The sequence below is a fragment of the Sphaerodactylus townsendi genome, linkage group LG07 (genome assembly GCF_021028975.2).
Source record: "Sphaerodactylus townsendi isolate TG3544 linkage group LG07, MPM_Stown_v2.3, whole genome shotgun sequence".
NCBI classification, from domain to species: Eukaryota; Metazoa; Chordata; class Lepidosauria; order Squamata; family Sphaerodactylidae; genus Sphaerodactylus; species Sphaerodactylus townsendi.
The window spans coordinates 102,469,929-102,497,522 of NC_059431.1; the positions used below are offsets into that span (position 1 = coordinate 102,469,929).

The 27,594-nt window shown below is 43.4% G+C and overlaps 1 protein-coding gene across 3 annotated transcripts in view; it reads left to right on the forward strand.

Annotated features, from left to right (window-relative positions):
• The window catches only part of CPLX1 (complexin 1), a 203,528-nt gene that overhangs the window by 128,580 nt on the left and 47,354 nt on the right, over positions 1 to 27,594 (forward strand). For all 3 annotated transcript variants that reach the window (XM_048504067.1, XM_048504066.1, XM_048504065.1), the window contains one exon: positions 8,186 to 8,361. In XM_048504067.1, coding sequence (XP_048360024.1) covers positions 8,186 to 8,361 — 176 coding nt within the window. The remainder of the gene's footprint in view (positions 1 to 8,185; positions 8,362 to 27,594) is intronic.

Genomic DNA, 27,594 nt, shown 5'->3' on the forward strand with positions numbered 1-27,594 from the left:
GAAAATTTGACCGGGGGGGGGGGAGCAGAGTCAGACATGAGTCGAACGCTACGGCTGTGCAGAGTACCCGGGTCGGACTTACGTCAAACTAAGGTCAAATTCTACAGTGCGGAGGGGCCCTCTGTTTTCTGGGGATCGGCCAGCATGGTGTAGTGGTTCAGAGCAGGTGGATTCTAATCTGGAGAACTGGGTTTGATTCCCCACTCCTCCACCTGAGTGGCAGAGGCTTATCTCGTGAACCAGATGTGTTTCCGCACTCCTACATTCCTGCTGCGTTACCTTGGGCTAGTCACAGTTCTTCGGAACTCTCTCAGCCCCACCTACCTCACAAGGTGTCTGTTGAGGGGGGGAAGAAGGGAAACGAGTTTGTAAGCCACCTTGAGTGTCCTTACAGAACAGAAAGGTGGGGTATAAATCCAAACTCTTCTTCTAATTCTGGGAGATCCTTCGTCCCCACCTGCAAGTTTGCAGCTCTGTAGGCATTCATCTGCAGTCACCTGGGACAAAAGCAGGACATAAATATTAATTAAATATTAAATAAATCATAAATATTACATGAGTGTTCTTAGGCCTCTCCTACCCAGATGCTGCCATGGGAAACGGTGGATGTAGCATAACCCCAGAGATGCAACAGAGAACCTATAAACGCAAAAGCATTTTTTTCCCCAGTAGTGAGCTTCCTATGCTGTTTTGGACTATAGTAGAGTTGCGAACTCTGTGTTGGGAAATTCCTGGAGGTTTTGGAGTAGACGCTGGGGAGGGGGGATTTGGGGAGGAGGGGAACCCCAGCAGGGTCTCATGCCCCATGGCCTATTCTCCAAAGCAGCCATTTTCTCCAAGGGATTATTTGTAAGTTTAGTTTGTAATTTAGTTGTAATTTTAGATGCTCAATTTCCATGGTGAAGGGATTAGTTGAGATTAGTTGTAATTTCAGGAGATTTCCAGGTGCCACCTGAAAGCTGGCAATCCCAGGCCATAGATCAGTGATGGCAAACCTTTTCGAGACCAAGTGCCCAAATTGCAACCCAAAACCCACTTATTTATCATTAAGTGCCAACACGGCAATTTAACCTGAATACTGAGGTTTTAGTTTAGAAAAAACGGTTGGCTTTGAGGCACACATTACTCGGGAGTAAGCTTGGGGAAGCAACCTTGCAACGCTTCGAATGGGTGAATCACGACCCTAGGAGGGTTTACTCAGAAGCAAGCCCCATTGCAGCAACCGAGTTCACTCCTAGATAAAGGATCGTGCTTTAGTTCTTCCCATTAAAATCAGTGGGGTTTAACAGCACTTAACAGGGTTACCTATACTGCTTTCCCAAAAGTAAGTCTTAGGTTTAATGATAATAATCTCCCTGAAATAATTACACTATTATCACACTGGGGGCCTGGTGAGGGAAGGGGAGGTGTGTGGGGGGAGGAGAGGGAAGTAAAACTTTTGCTTTCTGAAACCCAATAACCCCCCCACTACAAAATAGAAGTGAAAAGGCAGTCAAGGAAGGCAATCCTAAGCAAGAATGCTGTGCAAGGGTGGCATAACTTAAGGAAAGCTAAATTGGTGGAGCAGCCATCTGATCTGCGGTTTTTCCTTCACATGTCATCACAGCACTTGACTTCCCACAAAAATGCAACAGGAACAGAAAAATAAAAGCAGTACTAGCAAAGACCTTGGTGTGCTTTTTTAAAAATCCTAAATGCATCTCGATTCCTTCACCCTAGGCTTGATCTGCCCAGGCGATCGGCAAAAAACTTGGGTCTGAGCTTTTCCTGGTGTTTGGAAAGGCACATGTTTTGTTTGTTCAATCCCTCAAGCAGCAGCAGCCAGCCTGCTCCAGCCTCCAGCAGGTCTTGCATGCACCTGCCGCTCTGCCCTGCACTCACCTCTTAGCACCTCGCCTCCCTCACTCCTCTCTGCCTCTGCTCCCACCTGGCCAAGCAGGCCAGCCTGCTCTAGCCTCTGGCATAAATGAGTCCTGCACTCCACCATTTCTTGCGCTCTCTCTCTAGGCATCTCCTGGGCTCTCCTCTGCACTCCCCTTGGGCAGCAGCCACCCGGAGCACAGGCACCAGGCCTGCCAGCTGAGTCCTCCCTGCTCACCGTGGTATGCGCACATCGTGCCCAGTGTCCCAGGCCAGCCTAGATGAGTGGGCTCTGAGTGCCACCTCTGGCACGCGTGCCATAGGTTTGCCTCCACTGCCATAGATAGATGTTGGTAAGAGTTAATGGTGTTCCTTCAATTTTTTTGGGAGGGTAAAACAATTTTCCTCAAAGCTCCAGTGAAAAGACCATTCCCGGTGAGTTCTCCAGACAGCTGTTCTAATTGCAAAGATTTCTGCAGAACACAAATTAATCATTGGGGCTTTTGTTGCTGAACTGCCAAAAAACCCTTTATGTTTTTAACAGCTTTTTTTAAAAAAAAAAAAAAGCAAGGAGGAGGAAGAGACATCAAAGATGTACTTTTTCCCTTGCATCCCATGTCCCAATCTAGAGTGAGAGGAATGCCGTGTTATAGCTCCTTGTAGTACATGGCATTGCTGTCAAGTCGCTTTCACAGCACAGTGTTCATTGTGATTAATGAGTGCCCCTGCAATCTTAGATGATGTGCGGTGCAAACCAACAAGAGCCCTGGGAGATCCCTTTTTGTCCCAAGTGTCATCTAAGCAAACTGATTCTGACTGAAGGAGCAGGATTCATCCCACTTAAAGCCAAAAACAGAAAAGTCCTAGTATGTGCAAGCATGTTCCAGTGGCCACTCGGGGAGCAAATGGGTATAAAACCCTGGGTCAGTGCTACGGCTATATCCTCAGTCCTGATTAATCAGTTCCCAGACACCTTGGAAGCAAGGAGCTCAGATGCTTCAATAAAATCATGAAGAGGAGCAGATGCCCAATTTCCATGGTGAAGAGATCTTGCTGCCAGACTCTGGCCCCTTCTGAGGCCCCTTCCGCACATGCAGAATAATGCACTTTCAATCCACTTTCACAATTGTTTGCAAGTGGATTTTGCTATTCTGCACAGCTGCAAAGTGCATTGAAAGTGGATTGAAAGTGCATTCTTCTGCAGGTGTGGAAGGGGCCTCTGGAACTCAGCAAGGGAGACTCTGCCAGACTCTGGAACTCAGGCTCATTCCGCACATGCAGAATAATGCACTTTCAAACTGCTTTCAATGCTCTTTGAAGCTGTGCAGAATGGCAAAATCCACTTGCAAACAGTTGTGAAAGTGGTTTGAAAATGCATTATTTTGTGTGTGCAGAAGGGGCCTTAGTAAGGGAGACACAAAGCAGCTCAAAATCCCAAGTAGTCTATTCAACAACTTAATGTCACACACCCACGCCATAAAAGGCCTTTATTGGCATTAAAAGAGACAGAAGTGAATACACAGTAAATCTGACTATAATACAGCGAATAAAAGAGTTCAAAAACAGCCACTGAAATATGCTACATTCCATTCATGGTATTTAATGGCTTTCTGTAAAAACTTTGCAACTGGTTCAATTATTTTTGGATTTCATCATAAGGAAGAATGTCTTGAAGTCATCAAAGTTGAGCCCTGCCACAAAGCGAAGCGTCAATAACTTTAACATGAATTCTAGAATTTTTAGAAAGCAGCATGGCAGAACACGGGAAAGTGATTTTAACTCATATTGCCTACAGGGAAAAAACAACTTATTGCATTGTCAAAGGCTTTCACAACTAGAATCAACTGTTGTGGGTTTACCATGGCCACACAGCCTGGACAACCCACAGCAACCTGGTTACCAAATCCTTGACATTCTGTGTTCCCCCATGTATCCCTGTTTTTTAGAAACCAACAGAGGTGGCCTAGAAGCAGAGATGGCCCCAAACACCTTTGTTCTGAGACAGGGAAAGCAAATAGTGGCTCATTCTACACATGCAGAATAATGCACTTTCAAACTGCTTTCAGTGCTCTTTGAAGCTGTGCGGAATAGCAAAATCCACTTGCAAACAGTTGTGAAAGTGGTTTGAAAACGCATTATTTTGCGTGTGCGTAAGGTGGCAAAGTCCTCACTATCACTTTCCTGGCCTGACCCTTTTCTGCCACTGAATGGTACACCCAGGTCTAATGCCTGAGGAGTGTGGCTTAACCATGCTTACCCATGTTTTGCCATGGTAGAGGTTGGGTTGTGCTTGAATCTACCAAACACCTCAGGAATGCAAGGTTATGAGCTAGAGAGTGGCCTTGGTAAGCCAAAGCTGGAATCTACTAAACACCTCAGGAATGCAAGATTACATGCTAGAGAATGGTCTTGGTAAGCCAAATTCACTCTCTGTGGAGAAGTGTGGATCAGAACCATCAGGGAGAAGACAGAAAGTCGGGCATCATTTGTCCTACTACATCCTGCTCTTGGATTTGGGGGTAACCAAAGCATGCCAATTCAGTTGGCATCCTCCTAAACTTTTAATGAATACTGAGACACCAGAAGCAGCATTGGGACTTTTATCCCAAGAAACAGCACCTCCAACAGTCGATAATGTAGAGCTAACATGTAGATACATACTAGGGTTCAGTGTACACACAGCCCCAAGGCAAAGTCCATATCCAATCAATGTCTGTGGCCAATTTCTTTCACTGATTTTAGTATCACTGCTGTTGTCTTTGGGGAATGTGACTTTGGGAATGTGACGTTCCTGCTTCACCTAAAGCTACAGACCTAGCCAGGGAAAGGCTGTGTCCCAGCATAATGACTGTCTATAAACCAGCGCTGCCTTAGAAGCAATAAGCATATCTTTTTTCCCTCAGTCACAGTACAGCTGAATTCTGCTTCCCGAGTAGCATACCTCATTACAGTCAGGGCTGCTCTAACAGAAGATAAACTAACTGGAGATAAAGCTGACGCAGTTTCCCTGACTCAGAAATTTCTAGGGAAAATAAGAACGCTAAACTTCTGACAGCAGTTTTTATGGGGGTCGACCTGTTGAAGGGCTGTTGTAGTACAGTGATGATGTGCGCGTGCCAGAGAATCCCTCGATCAAATGTTTCCAGCAATACGATGAGGTAGGCGGGGCTTTTCCCAAGGGTCAACCAGCAGATTTTGTGAGCGAGGTAGCACTTGGACCCAAGACTCGAGTCCAAGACTATGTCTACTATACTACACTAGCTTGGGGGGAGGACTGAATATTAAAACAGCCATTGGTCATTGACACATTCGACTATGTAAGTTAACCAGTCTATTATATGGCCAAAATTCTGAAAAGTTTGAAAAATGGAATGCTTTGCGGTCCAGAATGAGCACTTAGTTCCAACTTGTGTATTTTGATGGCTGTGTATTTAGTCATTTGTGTTTTAGGACCTTGTTTACATCCGACTTCTTCAATAATTTTTTAAAAAATTCAAATGGCCATTGGTGCAGCCACTGGGTGGGCATGATTCAAGTGACACTTGATCTGCTCCTAGCCTTCAGTGGCCCTCCAGGGCAAAGGCTCCCCAGGAACGCTCCCGGTAAGTTGAAGGACCCGTCCACTTGGCTTTCAAGAGTTATGCAATTGCTGCTGTATGAAAACTCTGAGAATTCTCAGTCTCAATGGTAATTTCTGGGGGGAAAGCTTTGGATGGAAAATGAATAGAATTGCTAATGATTTCCTACTTTGTAATCTCTCTCTTCTCCCGGAACACATTGAGCCTCTGTCATATTAAATTCTAGAGAGTACAATAGTCTGCTCATTAGGCTATCTGTTCCTGTGTATCAATCCATTTTTTATCAGCTGGGTACAGTCAGTTCAGGATGGAGCTGAGAACGAAAAGAGCCACAAATGAATGCGGCTCCCACAGATGGAGAGGAAAATTCCGCAACTGCCTACGGCTAGCTATTGCACAGTCAGTGTACAATAGCTGCCATTTGCAACTGGACTATCCTACCCACACAGGGAAAATCCCATGGCAAATTATTTCCATTTCACATGCTTGCACAACATCCAATGATGAATGGATGCAACCCTAGTCAAGTCCTCGTAGCTAATAGCTTGAATCAGCGGTGGGATTCAAATAATTTAACAACTGGTTGTTTACAAGCACCACTTTAACAACTGGTTCTGCCGAAGTGGTGCGAACCAGCTGAATCCCACCACTGGCTTGAATGCACTGGAGATTTCCAAAGGCAGAAGGGATCTCCAAGGAGTGAATGCCCCTTAAATGTCTTCTACTGGGAGAAAGCCTCCTTGCCCCGGGAAGATTTTGAGGAGAAGCTAGGGGAGCATTGGCAAAAATTGTCTCCTCCTTCTGTTAATGGATATCCCTCCATCAAGTATAGCCCCATACACCCATAGTCACATCCAACAAACTATATCCAGGGGAACATATGGGTAGGAATAGGATCAGTCTTATTGATACCTCTCTGGCTCCAGTTCTGTACCCACACCCTGAATTAATACTGCATCTACCCACTCTGCCTCAATGATCAAGTCCTTAAAAGTCTGAGACTTTTAAGGAAGCAACAACTAGATGGAAAACTTCTGGTGTCCTTTTACCGCTGTGCTATAGAGAGCGTCCTAACCTACTGCATCTGTGTATGGTTCTCCAGTTGCACAGTGGCGAATAGGAAGGCGCTCCAAAGGGTGATCAATACTGCACAAAGGATTATCGGCTGCCCTCTCCCCTCCTTGGAAGAAATCTATAATGCCCGAAGTCTAAATAAAGCCCAAAATATTCTAAGGGACCCGTCTCATCCAGCACACTCTCTTTTTAAACTGCTACCATCTGGCAGACGATACAGGGCCCTCAGAACTAGGACAAAGAGGCTTAGAGACAGCTTCTACTCTAGAGCTGTGGCTATGCTAAACTCCGCTGCTTCATATTGATGTATTTGGGGCTATGTAGGGATGGGTGGAGGATGATGATGTATGAGTCTGAAATTGCATGAGTCTGAAATTGTATGAGTCTGAAATTGTGTGCATCGAGGAATGCTGCTGTAAATTTCGTTGTGCGTGCACAATGACAATAAAATGCTTATGCTTATGCTTATGCTTATGCTTATGCTTATCAGCAGAGTTTAAAGCAGAGTCACTCTGGTAAGATGAGAAGGTCTATAGTCTTCTTGCACTCACTGCAACCTCCTACCACACTTGGAAAAGAATACTCTCCCCTCAAGATGTTCTTTCCATAGGAAGGCTTTTACTTTAGCAGTTGCAAGGTTACACAAGTCTATACTATACAAGACTATAAAACTATACAGAACTCTTCATCAGTAACAAAATTCAACACAGAGAGAACTTAACTCAGTCTCTATCTCAAACTGAACGTAGCATATACAAACATTGCTTATACATCCAACTGTATACTTTTCCCCGGCCAGGCATCAGCCTCTCATTGGTCTAGAGTTACAGTTGAACCCACCAATCATGTTAAAGGTTAACTGCTCCTTCACCCCTAGACTGTCTCCAGCCTTTGGGTTTTGCAAACTTCTGCTAACTTGAAATGACCCTTTAGTGAACTTTTACTCTCTTTTTTATATATCATGACAGTCCTGTCATGAAGTGTTTGGACCATTCATTCACTGGCAATGTGCTCACCTCGAGGAAAAAGATCTGAAGCCAGGCCAAGATCTAAAGCCAAGCCATCCACTTCCCCATGCTGACACATTTTGCCCTCATCCCACATTGGTTAAGGGTACAGGACTTGCAAAGTTGCTATTACAACACCAAAAACACCATGAGAACTTTTATGAAACCTCTAACGCAATCCCTGTGATAGAGTTAACGCGGCAATTGATGAGTTCATCTGTGTCATGCTCTCGTTGCACACGTGTCCCAACACCATTAAGATATGATGCACACTGACCAGGCATTTCAAACACACACCAAAAAAATCCTGTTTATGTTATTTAGATGGGTTTAGTAAATTCATGACAGAGCTATGCCTCAGTGGCAGAGTGGCATGAAGGGCTGTGGCTCTTGGATACAGCATCGCTTGGAGTCCAGAAGGTTCCAGGTTCAATTCCTGGTATCTCTAGTTGGAAGGGTCAGGTAACAGGTGCACTGGAAAACCTCTGCTTGAGACCCTGGAGATCAGCTGCCAGTCTGAGTAGGCGATACTGACCTTTGTGGACCAAGGATATGATTCTATATAAAACCCTCCACACACTGAAACCACAATATCCAAGAGCACCACTGTGATCTTTTTACCAATTCTTTTGTTTACGAGAGATGTTTGTCACCATGTTTCTTTAGGGGCTACCAAAGACATGGGGAAGATGCTGGGTGGAGAAGAAGAGAAAGACCCAGATGCCGCCAAGAAGGAAGAAGAACGGCAGGAGGCCCTTAGGCAGCAAGAGGAAGAAAGGAAAGCAAAATACGCCAAAATGGAGGCTGAACGGGAAAACGTGAGGCAAGGGATTCGGGACAAGGTAGGATGTTACGTTGGGCTGATTCCGACTAGTTTGCACGGAGCATGAGTGGAGCAGATGTGAATTATGTCACATTCTAATGACAATGCAGCACATAAAAGTTTGGCCTGTGTCGCTTTTTGATGATAATGGTTGCCATCATCTATGTTCACGGCCCTTCAGCATATAGTAATCATCAAATGTGTAGTTAGGGTATTTTTTTTTATTATTGGACCATTTTATTTATTTGAACAACATGTCATTGCTGTTTTAAAGTTCAACGCAGTGTACAAGTTCATCGTAATCAGTAAGGCATTGTTTTTTATATATTTTTCCACTTAACGTAGGTCACTTTTGCGAGTTGTTTGTTTTCTTCAGAAAAGGGATTCTTTGCATCTGCAAATATATAGCGGGTGTTACAGTATTTTCTTATGTTTTCCAAATTGCTCCATCCCCACAAGTTTCCAATTTAATTTCTTTAAATTCGTGCGTAACAATTAGGTAAAGGTAGCCTCCTGTGCAAGTCACCTGTGGGGTGACATCACATCATGACATTTGCTCTTGGATCTCGATTTTCATAATTTGACTCGTGCTGCCAAGACAACCTGTTCTCCGACTACATTATTAATCCCATGCGAGCGTGGAATTATGGCAGCATATCTTCGTCTGCTGATTAATCCCACCCAGAGGAGAGCCTTGGCTACTGCAAGATGTAATGTGCTGCCATCAGCTCTTCTGGAGGGAAGATTTAAGAATATAGAATGTTCTACAAGGGTTTGTTCTTGTGATCTGGTTACAGTTGAAACACTTGACCATTCTCTGTTTGTATGCCCTAAATATGATAAGATACATCATGAAATTTACTAGAAAGATTCTGTTTATAGGGTGGATGCCATTGCCTTCCCCAGTCGTGTGCGCTTTACCCCCAGTAAGCTGGGTATTCATTCTACCAACCTCGGAAGCATGGAGGGCTGAATCCACCTTGAGCTGCCTTCCATTCGGATCGAGCTCAAGTTGCGAGCAGAGCTTTGACTGCAGGACTGCAGCTTACCACTCTCTACCACAGGGCTCCTCAAATGAGTATTAGAGAGCAAAGTAAAATTCGAAGTAAATAAGACTGCAAAATGTGCAGGAACTTATCAGTCATATATGACTTCATGCATTTTCCCAGTGGTGGGATCCAAAAATTTTAGTAACAGGTTCCCATGGTGGTGGGATTCAAACAGTGGCGTAGCGCCAATGGGGCTGGACAGGGCACAACGGGGGCTGGGCAGGGCATTGCTGGGCGGGGTTGTGGCAAGGACGCAGCTGCTGAGCCGGTCCTTGGGCAGGAAATGCACGCAGGCGCTGGCTGCCACGCACGCTGGTGCACCTCCTGCTAGACTGCTTCAAGTTCTGCATGCTACTACTGAGAGGAGGGGCGTAACTAAGCAAAAATCACGTGGCAAAATCACCAATTAGTAACCGCGGCACACACAAATAATTAGTAACCTACTCTCGGGAACCTGTGAGAACCTGCTGGATCCCACCTCTGCATTTTCCCCTGTCACACTTAGTGAGGCATCTCACTGGGCCAGGTGGAGCAGGAAGGCTGTGGATTGGAGGATGGCATTCCAGTTCACTCTGACAGAGCATGAAGCAGTGACATGGTAAAGATTAGCAGGCTTCCACCTGGAGATCCAGAGTAGTTATTAGAGGGGTGATGGCTCAGCGGTCAGGCATTTGTTTTGCATACAGAAAGTCCCAGGTTTTATCTACCAGCACCTCCAATGAATGGTATCAGGTGTTAGGTGATGGGAATAGCTTCTTCTTGAGACGCTGAAGATCCACTTCAGAGTAGATCCACTTCCAGTGTAGACAATATGGATTTTGGTGATTCAGGATATGGCAGCTTCACTTCTTCAAATGATGAATGGTGAATGGAAACATTCATATCACCACTCGACCCTGAAGCTCACTGCCAAAGCATTATATCCAGCGGTGGGAATTCAAATAATTTAACAACCTGGTTCCGGTGGTGGGACTCAAATAACTTAACAACTGGTTGTTTACGAGCACCGTTTTAACAACCGGTTCTGCCAAAGTGGTTCAAACTGGCTGAATCCCACCACTGATTATATCTCCATCGAATGACATTCACAGAGTTGTTGAACGTTTAAGGGAAGATCAAGGACTTGAATTTCTGTACAGGATTAATGTGTTCTAAACCTGCAGATTTTTAAGCCTTCAGTTAGATATAACACCTAGCTGGGTTGAGGCAAATTGGCTCGGTCGGTTCAGCTGCACACCGATCCGTTTTTGCAAATGCTAGGAAAGCTCTTGAGTTTCATATAATTTCCATCAAGTGGGAAATGCACTCCAGAAATATAACTTGCAAACATCAACTGACTGAATTTTGTCAGCAAAGCCTTTTTCCCCCTCAGAAGCTGTAAAGAAATAACACATAAATCCCCTCCCCCCCAAATTGCAGAGTAAATATTGCAAACATATTACCTAGTCAATAACTGCCAGGTGGTCATTAGTGCTGAGGGATGATCTCTATTCAATTCAGGAAAGCTCTATCACAAGAATGAAGCTATTTTGCTTTCCCCAGGGAAAACAATCTAATGAGAGAGATGATCACACGTCATTGCAGATATGAAAGTTCTGTAGAAAGATTATCTATAGGAAAAAGCAAGCAGCTCTATAGAACAAGGCCACATTTTTTTCCTCGGCGCCTTTTAAATAGTTATGAACAAATTTCCCTTAATGTACTGCTGAAGGCTTTTACGGCTGGAATCACTGGGGTGCTGTGTGGCCATGTTGGCCATGTTGGCAGGGGCTGATGGGAATTGTAGTCCATAACAACTGGAGTGCCAAAGGTTCGCCACCACAGGTTTATAGAGACAACATAATTTTATCTGTCATTTAAAAGAGTTTATCATGTATGCTGATGATATACTATATGGAGGTGTCATTTTGTACTCCCCCCCTTCAAAAGTAATGTAGATCCAACCCTGGGTGGGGAGAGTCCTTTGCACCCAGCTGGGAGTGACCATTTTGAGGAACAATTTGAGATGCAGCTGGTTGGAGGAGAGGCCAGGAAGTCCCATTCTACTGGTGCAAATCCTCTCTCTTATCAAAGATCTGACTTGTTTGCAACTTTCCACTGTTTGTTTTGTAGATTAGTTTGTATTATTGCTTATGCATAAAAGACATGACGTGCCATTACTATGCGGGGTGTGTAAATCGTTAGCGTGTATGTTGATTTATAGATGTAGAAGGGATGTCAAAAAGATTTGTGCACTGTACAGAGAAAGAGAAGAAACAAAACAGTGAGGTTGTAAAGATTGACAAGTTCAATTTGTACAATTGACAACCGAAATGGGAATTTGGGAGCAGCGCGGGAAGAGGACTTTGAAATCATACTTCTGTTCAAGATATTGTTTAAATTAGAACTGCTCCTGTACAGATAAAGGTGTAACTGAGAAATACAGTGTTTTCTAAAATGAAGGAGTGGGTTTTTTTCCCATCCATGCCATCAAAGAAAAGAGGAGGTCATCTTGCATTTGCATATGTTACAGTTCTGTCCAATAATAATTTTGTGTAAGCGTATATATCAATTTCTAAGGCAGTCTTATCTATCCATCTATCCATCTATCCATCTATCCATCTATCCATCTATCCACCTACCTACCTACCTACCTACCTACCTACATACCTACCTACCTATCCACCTATCTATCCACCTATCTATCCATCTATCTATCCACCTATCTATCCACCTATCTATCCATCTATCCATCTATCTATCCATCCATCCATCCATCTATCCATCCATCCATCCATCCATCCATCCATCCATCCATCCATCCATCCATCCATCCATCCATCCATCCATTTATTTATTTATTTATTTATTGGGTTTTAGAACCGCTTACCCCCGGAGGACTCTGGGCGGTGTACATCAGACCAGAATCAACCATACACATAATAAATACGTTAAATTCAATTTAAAATCATATTACAAACTCTATAAAAACATAGCAGCATTACAAATATGGTGGCGCTCGATCCTAAGGCTGGAGGGTGGGGGGGAGGCAGCGCTAATTAGATGTTATCTCGAACGTGCCAAGGACGCAGCACAGGGGCATCTAGGAGGATTCTGACATTCTTACATTAAGGGTCAACTTCCTGTCAAGTAAATACTGTAAATTTGAAACGTTGACGATCATATATAGAATCTTGGAAGGTCAGATCAATAGATAGGAAAGCGGGGGGAAATTTTGGTACTAAACGACTTGCCAACATTTACAAACAATATGTCTCACAATGTGTTGAGAATACACACAGCAGGTTTTCTTTCCCCTGCATATAACTTTCGCAGCCACCTGGGCTGTTCTATCGGTTCAATGATTAATCTGTGCCAAAATTAAAATACAAGAACTAACCGTCGAACGAAGTATATGTGTTAATGCTAATGGCCTTTTTGGTGTTCCTGGGGTAGAATATTTATTCTGCAGTTCAAAAAGCAAGAGGGATTTTTCTAAATTATAGGTAACCAGTATCTGTACACTAGACATTAACAGTACAGTGTGCGGCACCGTTACACTAGTCCTCTTCAAGAGATCCCCAAAACAAAGTGAGGGAGGGGTGGCATGCAAGGGAGAGGAGGGGCCCGGTATCTGGACATGGCCCACCCACCCTAGCAGAGGGAGGAAGAGGAAGGGAGGGGTGCCATGCAAGGGAAGAGGAGTGAGGGAAGGGAGGGAGGGGTGGCATGCAAGGGGGGAGGGAGGGGCCCAGTATCTGGACATGGCCCACACTAGCTGAGGGAGGAAGGGGAAGGGAGGGGAGGGGTGCCATGCAAGGGAAGGGAAGAGGAGGGAGGGAGGGCGAGGGGTGCCATGCAAAGGAAGAGGAGGGGTGGCATGCAAGGGAGGGGAGGGAGAGATTCTAGTCCAGAGACCAGAACAATTAAGGGTGGCATTAAGTAGGAATGTCAGCCTCCATGTGTGTCCTGGGTATCCCCTGGATTTATAGTTCATTTCCAGACTACAGAAATTAGTTCCCCTGGATAAAATGGACATTTTAGAAGGTGGAGTCTATAACAATGTCTATAACAAAGTGGGTTACAACCCACTGAGATCCCTGTCTTCCCCAGGCTCCATCCCCAAATCTTCAAGGGCTTCTCAACCAGGGTCTGGCAACCTTATCCACCCCCTATCCCCTACTGATGGCCAGGAGGGACCTGTCAATTCTAGGTGACACTCACCGAGCCATAAGTGTTTTGTAGATAGGCAGCATTCAGCTAGTATGTGGTCACTGATTGGGGAACAAGGCCCAGGAAGGCGCATGCTTCCCAAAAGAAACCTTCCAAAAGCAAATTGGTAATTAGGCACCCATCGAGTCTCCTACCTCCTTCTCCTTAGAAGTGTAATGGTGATTTTAAAAAATCATACTGTGACAAAAAATATTGTACTGCCATTGGAGCCCAAATACAATTACTCGGGAAACTAGGTAAGGCTAACAGGCCATCAGCTGGCCGCACAGAGTGTAAATCTATACACCCCCCCCCCAAAAAAAAACAAATTTGAATAGATATAGAATGTATGGGGAAGATCTTGCAGAATCTCTATGAGCGGGAAAGGAACAATTGTCACCTATTCCCTCTTCCCATGCAGACCTCCAACACATAGGCTGATTCTGCACAGGTCGAATTCACCTGTCGGCCCGGTAAAAAAAAACGTTTTGGGGGGGGAAATTTCCCACAGCTGCCATTTCCAAATCGAGGCAGCGCCACTCTTCCCCCCCCCCAAATGGTGTTTTGTTTCCTCACTCATTGAATGAAAAACAGTGGTGTCCACCCGGATGGCACCAGGTGGACGCCACAGTTTTTCCGGCACGCCGGTTAAAAAAAAACTTACCTCTGTGTCCCTGCATAGCTCTGTCACAATGAGGGGATACACCCCCTGCCCTCTGACTCCCGTGCCATTGCCTGGGCCATCGAGTCATGTCCCCTCATCCTGATGGAGCAACATAAGGACACGGAGGTAAGTTTTTAAAAAAGTGGCGCACCTCGTGCAGAGGCGCTGCCATGAGCCATGGCAGCTTCCAGACCACCCACACATAAGTATGCGAATGGCCCAAGGGTTACACCGGTGTCTTTTATGCCAGTGTCCCGCCACTTCCTGGGCCCACGCAGAATCTGCCATAGTTCCTGAGGGTTCTTTCTCCTCCAGGAGCTGCCTTTGGCTTCAGTGAGGGGGTGGCAAGAACATAATGGTACCCAGAACTGCAAACTTAGAAAATTTGCATAAGGTTTTTAATATTAAGAATGACAGAAATCTTAAATGTTTTCAGTGTTCTTTTATTGTTAACAAATTGTCATGGTAAATTTGTTTTTAAGTGAGTACACTTAGTAAACACCATATGGTCTATCCATTTGTTTGTATATATACATTCTAAGTTGTGATTGAATGGTAATCTGGATTTGATTTTTTTTTTTTGGTGGCTGATTGTTGACTGTAGTAAAACTGAACTGAACTATTCCACCAATAAAAAAAACATTTTAGTTAACAGACATGTTTTGCAGAATCTGTGCCTATGCGTGCTGAAGTTTGGAACAAATGCTAAATGAACAATGCTGTCATTCAACTTATATTCAATTTGAAAGCTACGTATCTTTAGACATCAAAATTTGATATTTCATACCTTTTCCATTTAAAAACTGGCATATCACGACAGCTTCTTTCAGAATGACTGCATTGCTAAAGTTTTGACAGTTCAGTTCAGTTCACCATCTAAACAGATCGCTTCTTGGCTGTGCGGCGGTCTTAAATGGAAAACAGCAATCACTGATGACTCAAAATGATTAAAATTTGTATAGATGCTTTAATATTGACTGCAGGGCAGGAATGCAAAGCTACCTTTACAATCCAGTCACAGGACCAGTGAGGAAAAATGTAGGAAGAAGTGTGCTAAGTGATGAGGGCCATTAAAAACAATAAAACTGACAGGCCTTGCATTGTGCAAACCGCAATGGAAAATGTAGTATAGTCAAAATTTTCATCTTCCTGCACACTGTATCAAAGTCACTTGATTGAATTCCTGCTTTGTTCCGCTCATGCTTCAAAGCAGCCATTATTCTTGATGAATGGGAAAGTGGAATATTGCTACAGTATTCTCAAAAATATACTGAAAGATAAGCATGCACAAGAGCCCGAAGAATGAAGAACATGCTTTACTTCGCTGCAGGATATTGGATTATAATGCAGTTCTGGAGCATCTGTGTAAACTTAAAAAATACATTAAAGAAAGTGGTTTTATAGAACATGTCTATGTCGGTCTATGACCATAATAAAGATTGATACTGATATAGGAGAACAAGGACAAAGGAGTCTAAGCTGCATAAAGAACCAGTTCCCACACCAAAGTCTGCCATTCAAAGACCGCAGTGCCACTGCCCCTCAGATGAGATCTTCACTCCGAGCCTGTTCTTTGCACCCCCATTGGATGAAGTGAGGCAGGTAGCGACTAGAGTTTTTTCTTCAGTGGTGGCCCCTTGCCTTTGGAATGCCTTGCTGCTGCTGGTGGCCCCTTGCCTTTGGAATGCCCTTTCAATCCACTTTCAATGCACTTTGCAGCTGGATTTTACTGTGAGGAATAGCAAAATCCACTTGCAAACAATTGTGAAAGTCAATTGAAAGTGCATTCTTCTGCATGTGCAGAAGGGGCTTTACTATCTTTTTTTGTCCCAAACAAAAACACTTCTTTTTACCCTGGCTTTTAACGGCTTCTTTAAAAAGATTATAATGTTCTTTATTAAATTAAGTTAAATTGACATTAAAGCATAAATACTTAATTACATCTGTCTGGATTAGGGGGCGGGCCATTACTTATATTCACTAACCAGTCTGAAAAACACAAGCTTCCAACCTTTGCTCCATCATATATCTTTTGCATAAATTAGGTACCTACTGGAAAGCATAAATCAGATGTCACAAATTTTCAAGTTTATTTTGGGAAAGAGAGAGGGAAAATGTTCTTCAAAGTATTAAGCAAAGGGATAACAGATACAATAGTTTAATTTAGCTCTTAATTTTAAACCACATACATTTAAAAAAACAAGAAAAAAACTTTTCCATGTAAATTATCACGTGCTGCTTATACATCAAAGCCAGAGGACACGTAATGCAGAATATATTAATTTAAGATATGATGTTAAAGGATTCCAAGTTTCTGCATGAAAAGCCCAGTTCTGATTTCTTAGCATGTGTCAAAGCTTATCCATTTCAGCAAAATCTATTATCTTTAATATCTAGTCTTCTGGAGAGGGTAATCTTTGGTCTTTCCATAGCTGAGCATATAAGAACCTGGCAGCTGTAATCATATGTAATAACAATTTGACCAGAGTCATGCTACTGTATCCTTTTTTCTTTTCTTTTCTTTTTCAAAAGTTAAAAATTCATATAACCTATTTCAAGAAAGGCAAGTGGTACTTCAATACTGGGATCCTGGGAGTCCAGAGGAAACTGATATCCATTGGTGAACATGCTGAACAAATTATCTACCACCTCCTCTTCAACTTTGTTGCAGGGCTTTTACAAAATTCGCTAGTTTTTCTGAAACTGTTCAAAGTTTTACAAGCACATTCTCAGGAAAAGAAACATTCTCAGGAAAAGAAACGTTTACCTGTAGATATCTCTTAGAGGCCCCAAGCAATTTGCCTCACAAGAGAAGCAGCTTTTCGACAGAAACCTTAGTTTTGAAATTATTATTTCCTACTGGATAATTTAGATTAATAATTCTGACTCTGAGACTCTCCTCATAGTTATCTCCAGGCAGAGGAATATTCAAGGCATGTCTGAAGGTCAAGGGCCTCAAACAGAGATAATACTTTTTTCTCCCTGTTAATCATGTTCTGTAATTCTGAAGATAAAGTTTACATCCCGGGTGACCGCAGTGTCCTGTCTAGCAGACTTTAATGACATCTTCCTTTTAATTATTGATAACTCACCAATGATATGAATTTCAACTAGCCGGGATGATTAATGGGATCTTCGATAATGTGCCTTAACTCTTACCAGACATGATAGATTTTCTGTGGACTGTTTGTGATCTTCTAAACATTAGAAGCTTTGAAAAATGAAAATGTCTTTCTCTTTGGCACTCTTTTGATTTATCATTACTATTGCAGGTAAATTTGTGTATATAGATGATATAGCCCACAGGTGTCAAATTCGCGGCCCTCCAGCTGTTATGGACTACAGTTCCCATCACCCCCTGCCAGCATTATGACAGGGGATGATGGGAACTGTAGTCCATAACAGCTGGAGGACCGCGAGTTTGACACCTATGATATAGCCACACACTGGCCCATTATGCATGGCGAGCTTGCCGCAGTCCCAAATAGAATTCACTGCAGAGTCTTTTGTTTGGGGGCACGTTGGTTATTATTACCCACTGCCCCCTTTCCCCCATGGTTACTCATCCTCTTTGCATCAGGGCAGGCTGGTGGGTTTAAGAGGGTGAAGGGATCTGCCATTTTGACATGTCACCAATAAAGAAAAAGCACCAGAAAGTCCCCCTTCATGAAAGGAAGCATATGTTTTCTATTAGCACACCATGTTTAGATTGATATATCGATATAAAAATTTTTGAACAAGGGATCACTGTTTGTTTAGTGCCAAGTCACTGATTCTATGGCAGGAAGGGGGGTAATGGTGGCACACTAACCACAAAGGGACAGTGCAAGCCACCATTTCTCAAGCTCTCCAGATTCCCGATCTTCCCTTTCTCAATGTGCCAGAGAAGCCCTGGCATTTAACATCATTAAAATGAAGGAGTCAGCAACAGGGAGGGGCCAAGGGGGAAGGTGTGGAAGGATAGGGCGAGAGAGTAGGAAGGGTAGAGCTAGGTAGGCTGGCTGTGGGCAGAGGAAAGATGCTCAGGGCAAACCTGCGCTCACTGGCAAATCTGCCCCACTCTGGCATTGAAAAACATTAAAGTCATGCTACAAGTGGTCTCATTTGCTGCGGGGAGAATGGAAAGTCAAAGCGGGGCTTGGGGAAATACATCCGTACAAGAAATCTTGCCACGACAGATATTGACTCCTGCCACATGGCCGAGATCTTGTGCATAATCAGTCACATACATCAATATAGTGGCTTATCTGTAGATAGATATGTATGTAAGTGCTGTCAAGTCAAAACTGACTTATGGCAACCCAGCAAGAAGCTTTCAAGAGAAGTGAGAAGCAGAGGTGGTTTGCCACTTCTTTTCTCCGCAGAGACTTCTTTGGAGGTCTCACATCCAAGTACTGATCCTGCTTCACTCTGAGGTCTGATGAGATTGGGCTAGATGGTCCAACCTTTCCTTTGAAAGCTAGTTGAATAGACAGACTGATAAACAATTATAATCTGCATATGAATACACTGTTTTCATTTTCAGTACTGGGCATAGCATAATTATGCAACCTCATTACCCTAAATCTATTAAAACATCACAGTATAATTGTGGCTCAGAATGTACCCCTGAAGGAAAGCAGAATATATTCCTGAAGCAGAATAGCCGATGTTCTTAACAGATTCCTTTCAACAATTTCATTTTTTTAAAAAAAAACCTGTCCTTTATTTAAACAAAGATTACTTATCAGAGAAGGATACAGTGCAGTCTGGTAAGGATGCCTCACACACACACCATTTTGCTTTTGGTAAGAGGCATACATGGCTAAGATGCTAGACAGCAGGCAAGAAAGTAATGGGCAAAGTTCCCATTGCACTAATTGTAACAGCATCCCCAAGACTGAGCAGCATTTGTGAATGCTATCAAAAACTTTAAACGCCTTTTGAAGAAACTTTTAAAATGATTTTTCATGTCTATTTGTGTATTGTACTATTCTTGTACCCTGTTTCCCCGAATATAAGACATCCCCTGAAAATAAGACGTAGTAGAGGTTTTGCTGAAGTTCAAAATATAAGGCATCCCCCAAAAGTAAGACGTAGCAAAGTTTTTGTTTGGAAGCATGCCCGACGAACAGAACACAGAAAAATAAGACATCCCCTGAAAATAAGACATAGCACATCTTTGAGAGCAAAAATTAATATAAGTCACTGTCTTATATTCGAGGGAAAACGGTAGTACTACTCAAGAACTGTAATGCAAGCATGAGCAAAGACAATTTGTTACCTGGGCAACTAGGTCTTTCCTTGTATTCCTTGCATGTTTCATCTCACCTCTCCCTACCTAATTGGCTGCTTGCATGTGCTCCAGATTAACCAGCATGGTTCCCCCCTGAGGCAGAAGTCACATTGACTCAATGACTTTGAGACAAATAGGCCTCTGGTTATGGTATAATTTGGTAAATTGTGTCTCCATTTGCACAAAACTCATACCACCTTCAGCAAACTGAGATGTTTCATGGAGTTCAGGTAAAGAGAATCATCTTCTGATCCCTTCCTCCCCCAGCAGTTCGAGGCCTTTGGTCGTCTAATCTGATGAATAATAATTCCAGAGGATTGTGAGCAAGGGAAATTAAAAGATTGGATTTTTAGGACATCAACATTTCTTATCTGTGACTTAGATGAAGGGGTGGGCAGGAATCCTCATCAGATTTACAGCTGATGCAAAACAGGAAGGGGCAGCAAACGTCCTGGAAGGTGGAAGTAAAATATGGAATGCCCTTGAGTGGTTGGAAAGGTGAGCCGCCACAAACAAAACAAAATCCAACAGAGGCAGTGCAAAGTTCTGCAGCTAGGCAAAAATAATAAGTAAATAAAATTAAATGTACAGCCAGATGAGGGATACCCGGATCTGCAGCAGTACATGGGAAAAACATTCAGAAAAAGTTGTAAAATGGTTCTGTAAAATAATAATAATAATAATAATAATAATAATAATAATAATAATAATAATAATAATAATAATAATAATAATAATAATAATAATAATAATAATAATAATAATAATAATAATAATAATAATAATACACTAGGGCAGCACTTGAAACATCTTCGAATTGACAAAATTAACATCGGTCAAATTCAGAAGGCAGCCCTGCAGGGATTCGCACGAATACTACGACGATATATTACAACTTCCTAGGCCTCTGGGTGAGGCTCGAATTGTAATGAAGGCCAACAACCAGCTAAAGATCTGGCAGCTGTAAAATCTACAACAACAACAACAAGAAGAAAAAGAACAAGAACAAGAAGAACAAGAGCAAGAGCAAGAGCAAGAGCAAGAGCAAGAACAAGAGCAAGAGCAAGAGCAAGAGCAAGAGCAAGAGCAAGAGCAAGAAGAAGAAGAAGAGCAGGAGTAGGAGTAGGAGTTTGGATTTATATCCCCCCTTTCTCTCCTGTAGGAGATTCAAAAGGGCTGACAATCTCCTTGCCCTTCCCCCCTCACAACAAACACCCTGTGAGGTGGGTGGGGCTAAGAGAGCTCAGAAGAACTGTGACTAGCCCAAGGTCACCCAGCTGGCGGGTGTGGGAGTGCACAGGCTAATCTGAATTCCCCAGATAAGCCTCCACAGCTCAGGCGGCAGAGCTGGGAATCAAACCCGGTTCCCCCAGATTAGAATGCACCTGAACATAACATAGTGCATAACATAGAATGCACATAACAGGGACATAGGATGAAATACAGTCATTCTTTTATGATGTTTTTAAACATTAGTGTTTATTATATTTCCCTAGGTTGTTGCCTTCATTAGCTCCCTATATTGAGGGAGTGGCTGGGATATCGAAACATAAATGCATAAATATACAACATGCCGGTCACACTGATTTTGTGGCTTTTCCATCCTGTTCAATGCCATTGTTACTCCTGGTAACCACTGCTTTGTCAAGAAGTCAGAGTTGGGGCATGAAGGAACTGATGGTGCCAGAAGCAAACAAGGAGGGAGTCAGGAGCTAAGGGGAGCAATGCTGAGCAGATTTACTCAGAAGCAAGTCCCATTTCATTCAATAAAAGGAAAAATGTACTTTGGATTGCACTTAAGGGGGGGCAGAATTGCATGTGCCAGAGATAAAGCCTTCTCAAAGCTGGAATTCAGGCCTCAACTCTGGCCGATTCCCCACGGCCAATGAATCGCGTGGTACTCATGCGAAATATCAAGGATTCAGGAAGAACTCCCCACTGCCTGATTGACGAACAAGGATTCATCCCAGTTCTGGCGCTCATTCTCCCCCTTATCCCAAGTCTTTGCTGACCCTGCTTGAAAGTACTACTTTTTCAAAAAACACGTCTTCAATTCAGTTTGGAGGGGAGGATCGGGGGTCTAATCCTGGTTCAAATTTCCCGCCGTGGAGCATGACGCAAATGCCTTACAATCAATCAGTGCGCACGGTGATGTTCTCGCAAGAGCATGAGAGATCGATAACCAGCCAGAAACTTGGGCAGGGGAGACATGCTGACGTGCTGACGTCATAACATGAGCACTTGTTGTGGGAGAAGAAAAAAAGGTTCCGCCCCAACATGGCATGACAGCCAATCAGGAGAGACCTGCCAAGCCGATTGGTGGTACTGGGGATTGTTACATTTCTTGAATCCGAGATGAGCCTAGATGTCTTCACTGGAAACATGTGGTGGGGAGGTTGAAGCCTCGATGAAAAGCCACAGTTTATTTTCAAACGTGGTTTTATTTAGATTGAATTTCCTGGTGCGGATTCAGCCTCTGATGTTTTATTTAGGGGCATGTTGCTTATTATAGCCACTAAGCAGGCCAAAAGATAGGGGCTACCTGAGCCACTCCCGAGCCTGGCTGCCAGGGCACTGGACCATGGATGGTGGCCCATGCAGCCATGGGCATGTTGCCCCTAGCCCCCATCATGTGAGAGCCATATCAGAGGAGCAAGCATGTCAGTCCACCACTGGTTTTACTTCTTACAAACTCTAGACAGCACATTTAATGTTGGGGTGGTTGTATGATAGGTATGCCAGCCTCCAGGTGGGACTGAGAGATTCCCACAGAACAACAGCTTATTGCCAGACTACAGAGATCATTTCCCCTGGAAAAAAATGGATGCTTTGGAGGCTGGGCTGCATGGCACTATACCCCACTGTCCTCCCCAGGTTCCTTCCCCAAATTTCCAGGAGCTGGCATCCCTACCCATCCCATTCCTCACCAGTGGCCGGGGGGGAGGGGGGGGACCCAGCCCAGCAACCCTAGTGTAGAAGGAGAAACATTTTTCTGACACAAGCCCAAAAGTCACAGCAGGAGAGGGAAAGATATAATTCTAAAAGTTTTCAAGCAAGCTAGCCATAGAATGTGGGTAGAGATATGTATTTGTGTATATCTACCTGTTAAGGTGGAAGGAAGGAAGGAAGGAAGGAAGGAAGGAAGGAAGGAAGGAAGGAAGGAAGGAAGGAAGGAAGGAAGGAAGGAAGGAAGGAAGGAAGGAAGGAAGGAAGGAAGGAAGGAAGGAAGGAAGGAAGGAAGGAAGGAAGGAAGGAAGGAAGAGCTAACCCTAATAATTCTTTACTTTTCCAGATATGACTAGTGACATCTACTAGTCCAGACACCGTAGTTCAGTTTAGATGCCATCATCAGAAGCTTCCAGGATAATGAAAGCATGTTATTATTTTAATAACAACTCAGTAAAACACATGAAATTGCAGCACGCAGACTTCCCAGCAATGGAGCCCTCAACCCTTTGGAGTAGACAGCAACAAGATTTTCCTCGTGATGCTACTGAAATTACCTGCTACAAAGTTTGGGGGCAAGCTTAAAAGCTCCTGTTTGAGGGAAACCTCTTGGGAATTTTAAGGGATGAAAAAAACATGTTGATTTATCCAGCAAAAAATTCTAGGCAGCTGAATAGGATTAGTTGCCACTGAATTTTTGCCTACCATGAAATTTCAGTGTGAAAAATCCAAGGAATTCTGAGAAAAGAAAAAGGAGTTCAAGGCCCCTTCCGCACATGCAGAATAATGCACTTTCAGTCCACTTTCACAACTGTTTGCAAGTGGATTTTGCTCTTCCGCACAGTAAAAAGTGGGGTGTTGTGTGGTTTCCGGGCTGAATGGCCGTGTTCTAGTAAAAAGTGCATTGAAAGCGGATTGAAAGTGCATTATTCTGCATGTGGGGAAGGCGTCCAAGTTTCTCAACGGACGTGAAAATACTGATATTCCTAGACCAGGGGTTGGGAACCTGCGGCTCTCCAGGTGTTCAGGAACTACAATTCCCATCAGCCTCTGTCAGCATGGCCAATTGGCCATGCTGGCTGGGGCTGATGGGAATTGTAGTTCCTGAACATCTGGAGAGCCACAGGTTCCCTACTCCTGTCCTAGACTTAGTTCAGTTCACCTCAAGCCTTGATCCTACTATCAATAAACACGGTAAAAAGGAACGCGGATGGGAACGGAATTGAATTTGAGGCAAATGTCATTTGAAGGACACATCAAGGCAAAATACACTTCCAAGCTCTTTAAAGTTAGAGGGGGGAGTTTCCTTTTGAAATCCAACATGCTGTAGGTGTTTAATTCTCTTCAAGAGTAAAACTCAGCAAGGGATGGAATGAATATACATCGGAGTCACCTCCTGAATTCTAATAAGATCTGGGCAACTCAGTCCCTCAGGAGTCCTGGGCAAATCCTCGCTCTTGAAGAAACTCAGCTTCTGTTTGGTTCTCATTTTGTCTAAACAAAGTTCCTATTTGCAAAAGGGACTAACATGAAAAAGTTCTAGAAAAAGTTCTAACCACAGACTAGAATGAAATTGCCAAGCCCCACTACCCACATAATCCTACCTAAACAAAACAGAATAGAGAAAAGCCCTTTTTCTGTCCTTTGCCATCTTGCTGGTTTTTTTAAAGTTTTACATGACTGATTGCTCCTTGTTGCCAAAAAAACATTTTTGGGTGAGTGGAGCAAAGACTGATAACCTTCAGCATAACCGGCTTCCATATTGCAGGAGAAAACGCTGGGGTGGTGCAATGAAACTGTTCGTTTGCATTTTCAGTTCGCTTCTCCTCTAAATACTTGAATTGGTTCCATTATCTTTGTGATTAAGGCCATTTGGTTTAATTATTCAGTTCAGGGATCATCCCCCCCCCCCTCCTGGTTGATTTCAATGGGAAACACATTTCTGGCTAACTCCTCCCCTGCCCTCCCTAATAGGAATGAAACTCTCAGAGATCCCACACCCAGGGGATCCTCCTTACCAAATTACACTCAGATAAGGGAACGTAACCCTGTTTTATAAAAACGGTAAAGGTTGCCTCCTGTGTAAGTACTGGGTCATTACTGACCCGTGGGGTGCCATCACATCACAACCGCATTTTATAAACAGTTAAAATGGTTAAGAACATAAGAACTAGCCAGCTGGATCAGACCAGAGTCCATCTAGTCCAGCTCTCTGCTACTCGCAGTGGCCCACCAGGTGCCTTTGGGAGCTCACATGCAGGATGTGAAAGCAATGGCCTTCTGCGGCTGCTGCTCCTGAGTACCTGATCTGCTAAGGCATTTGCAATCTGAGATCAAGGAGGATCAAGATTGGTAGCCATAGATCGACTTCTCCTCCATAAATCTGTCCAAGCCCCTTTTAAAGCTATCCAGGTTAGTGGCCATCACCACCTCCTGTGGCAGCATATTCCAAACACCAATCACACGTTGTGTGAAGAAGTGTTTCCTTTTATTAGTCCTAATTCTTCCCCCCAGCATTTTCAATGAATGCCCCCGGTTCTAGTATTGTGAGAAAGAGAGAAAAATTTCTCTCTGTCAACATTTTCTACCCCATGCATAATTTTATAGACTTCAATCATATCCCCCCTCAGACATCTGCTCTCCAAACTAAAGAGTCCCAAACGCTGCAGCCTCTCCTCATAAGGAAGGTGCTCCAATCCTTCGATCTTCCTCGTTGCCCTTCTCTGCACTTTTTCTATCTCTTCGATATCCTTTTTGAGATGTGGCGACCAGAACTGAACACAGTACTCCAAGTGTAGTTGCACCACGGCTTTATATAAGGGCATGACAATCCTTGCAGTTTTATTATCAACTCCTTTCCTAATTATCCCCAGCATAGAGTTTGCCTTTTTCACAGCTGCCATGCATTGAGTTGACATTCATGGTTGCTTCTATATGAGGTACAGGGAAGACTTTGAGAAACCAAGAAAATGGCAGGTGAATCTACATAAAACAGAATCCGTGTGAGGATTCTCATAGAGGCTTTCATGAGTCCCTCTGCGTAGTGGGGGAGTGATTAACTGAATAATGGATTAGAACCTTGCTTCTTCCATTTCCTGCCTCCAGGTGCTTCATATTGCTCTGGTATAAACAGTTTTGAACTATGGCAGAATTTCACTGTCCATATTCAAAGTGAAACAGTGGGTGGTTTTTAACCTCACATGTTTGACGTCACTCAGTCATTTTGACTTTCCTATTAGCAAATTTCATAAGTCATACAATTATGAAAAAACCCAATATCATTTTTTGGGGAGACAGTATCAAATGTTAAGTAACACTGAACGACATCTCTCAAATGTTGACAAATAGTATATCTAGTGGTTTTGCTGACCACCAAATACTGTGCCCCCTGTGTGTGAGGGTGTGCTGTCAGGTGCTGTGTGTGAGGGTGTGCTGTCAAGACTTACGGCAGCCCCATAGGGTTTTCAAAACAAGAGATGTTTAGAGGTGGTTTGCGATTGCCTGCCTCTGTGTCATGACTCTAGTAGTCCTTGGTGGTTGCCCATCCAAACACTACCCAGTGCCCACCCTGCTTACTTCCTGAGATCGGATAAGAGCAGGCTAGCTGGGTGCTACCGAGATCAAAGCACCAAAGACTAACAGATACAAAATACTGGTTTAATTTAATTACCAATATAGTCATACTAGGAATGGCATCTCTGGTCTCAAAATAGCTCTTATATTGAATCATAGCTGGCTAAATGTTTAATGATATATATGATTGTATCAAGATCGTTTTCAAGGCAAAGGCATTTATCCCTACTGCTTAATACCGCCATACACACTGCAAAGTCTGGGCAATTACATCAATATTAAAAGCTGAAGCTGTACAGCAAACTGAATTTTCTCCCTCCCAGAAAGTAATTTAATCTGAAATTATTGTTGTGGACCTCAGCAGTCTTATCTTGGTTTTCCTCCCTCTCTGACTTAATAAATACCATACTGGGCAGATGAAACAAATTGCCTCCTCTTGTATGTCTGCCTTAGGCAAAAAGTTCCACATTATTTACAGGTCATTTCTGGCACCCATGAGAGTTTCTCTTAGATGTGTGGGAGCTGGTTGTCTGTAAGCTGCTCTTAAGCAGGTGATAGAACTTTTAAAGTTAAAAACAATAAAAGAGGCTTTTTTGATTAAGTCCATAGCAAAAGAAAGAAAAAGGATGCATGGAGAAGATGGCAAAATGCTAATAGGAGACAGAGAAAAGACAGAACAACTCAATACCTTCTTTGCCTTGGTCTTCTTCCAAAAAGAAACCAGTGCTCCGTCAGGGGGAAATGGAACAGAAGATGCAGTAGGAGAAATTCAGCACAGAACAATTAAAGAGGTAGTACAGGAATACCTGGCTACTTTCAATGAATTTAAATCTCCAGGGCCTGATGAACTAAATCCCAGGTATTAAAAGAACTGGAAGACGTAACCTCAGAACCACTTGAAATAAAAGTTGAGAATTCCAGGAGAACAGGAGAAGTCCCAACAGACTGGAGGAGGGCTAATGTTGTCCCAGTCTTCAAAAACAGAAAATAAGAGAACCCGAACAATTACCACCCAGTCAGCCTGACATCAATTCCTGGAAAGATTCTAGAGCAGATCATTAAACAGACCATCTGTAAGCACTTAGAAGGAAATGCCGTGATCGTGGGTTTCTCAGTAACAAGTCATGCCAGACTAATCTTGTCTCTTTTTCTGACAGAGTGACAAGTTTGGTCAATGAAGGGAAGGCTGTTGATATAGCATACCTTGACTTCAGTAAGGCCTTTGTCAAGGTCCCCCCTGAAATTCGTGCAAGCAAACTAGTAAAATGTGAGCTAGACAAAATACTGTTTGATGGATTTGTAATTGATTGACTGACCAAACCCAATGGCTCATCTTCATCTTGAACAGAAGTGACATGATAGCCTTGTTTAAATATTTGAAGGGAAGTTATATTGAAGAGGGAACAAGTTTGTTTTCTGTTGCTCCAGAGACCAGGACAAGAGGTGATGGATTCAAGGTATAGGAAAAGAGATTTCACCTAAACATTAGGAAGAACTTCCTGACACTAAGGGCTGTTCAACACTGAAATACACTGCCTCAGGGGTCGGGGGTGG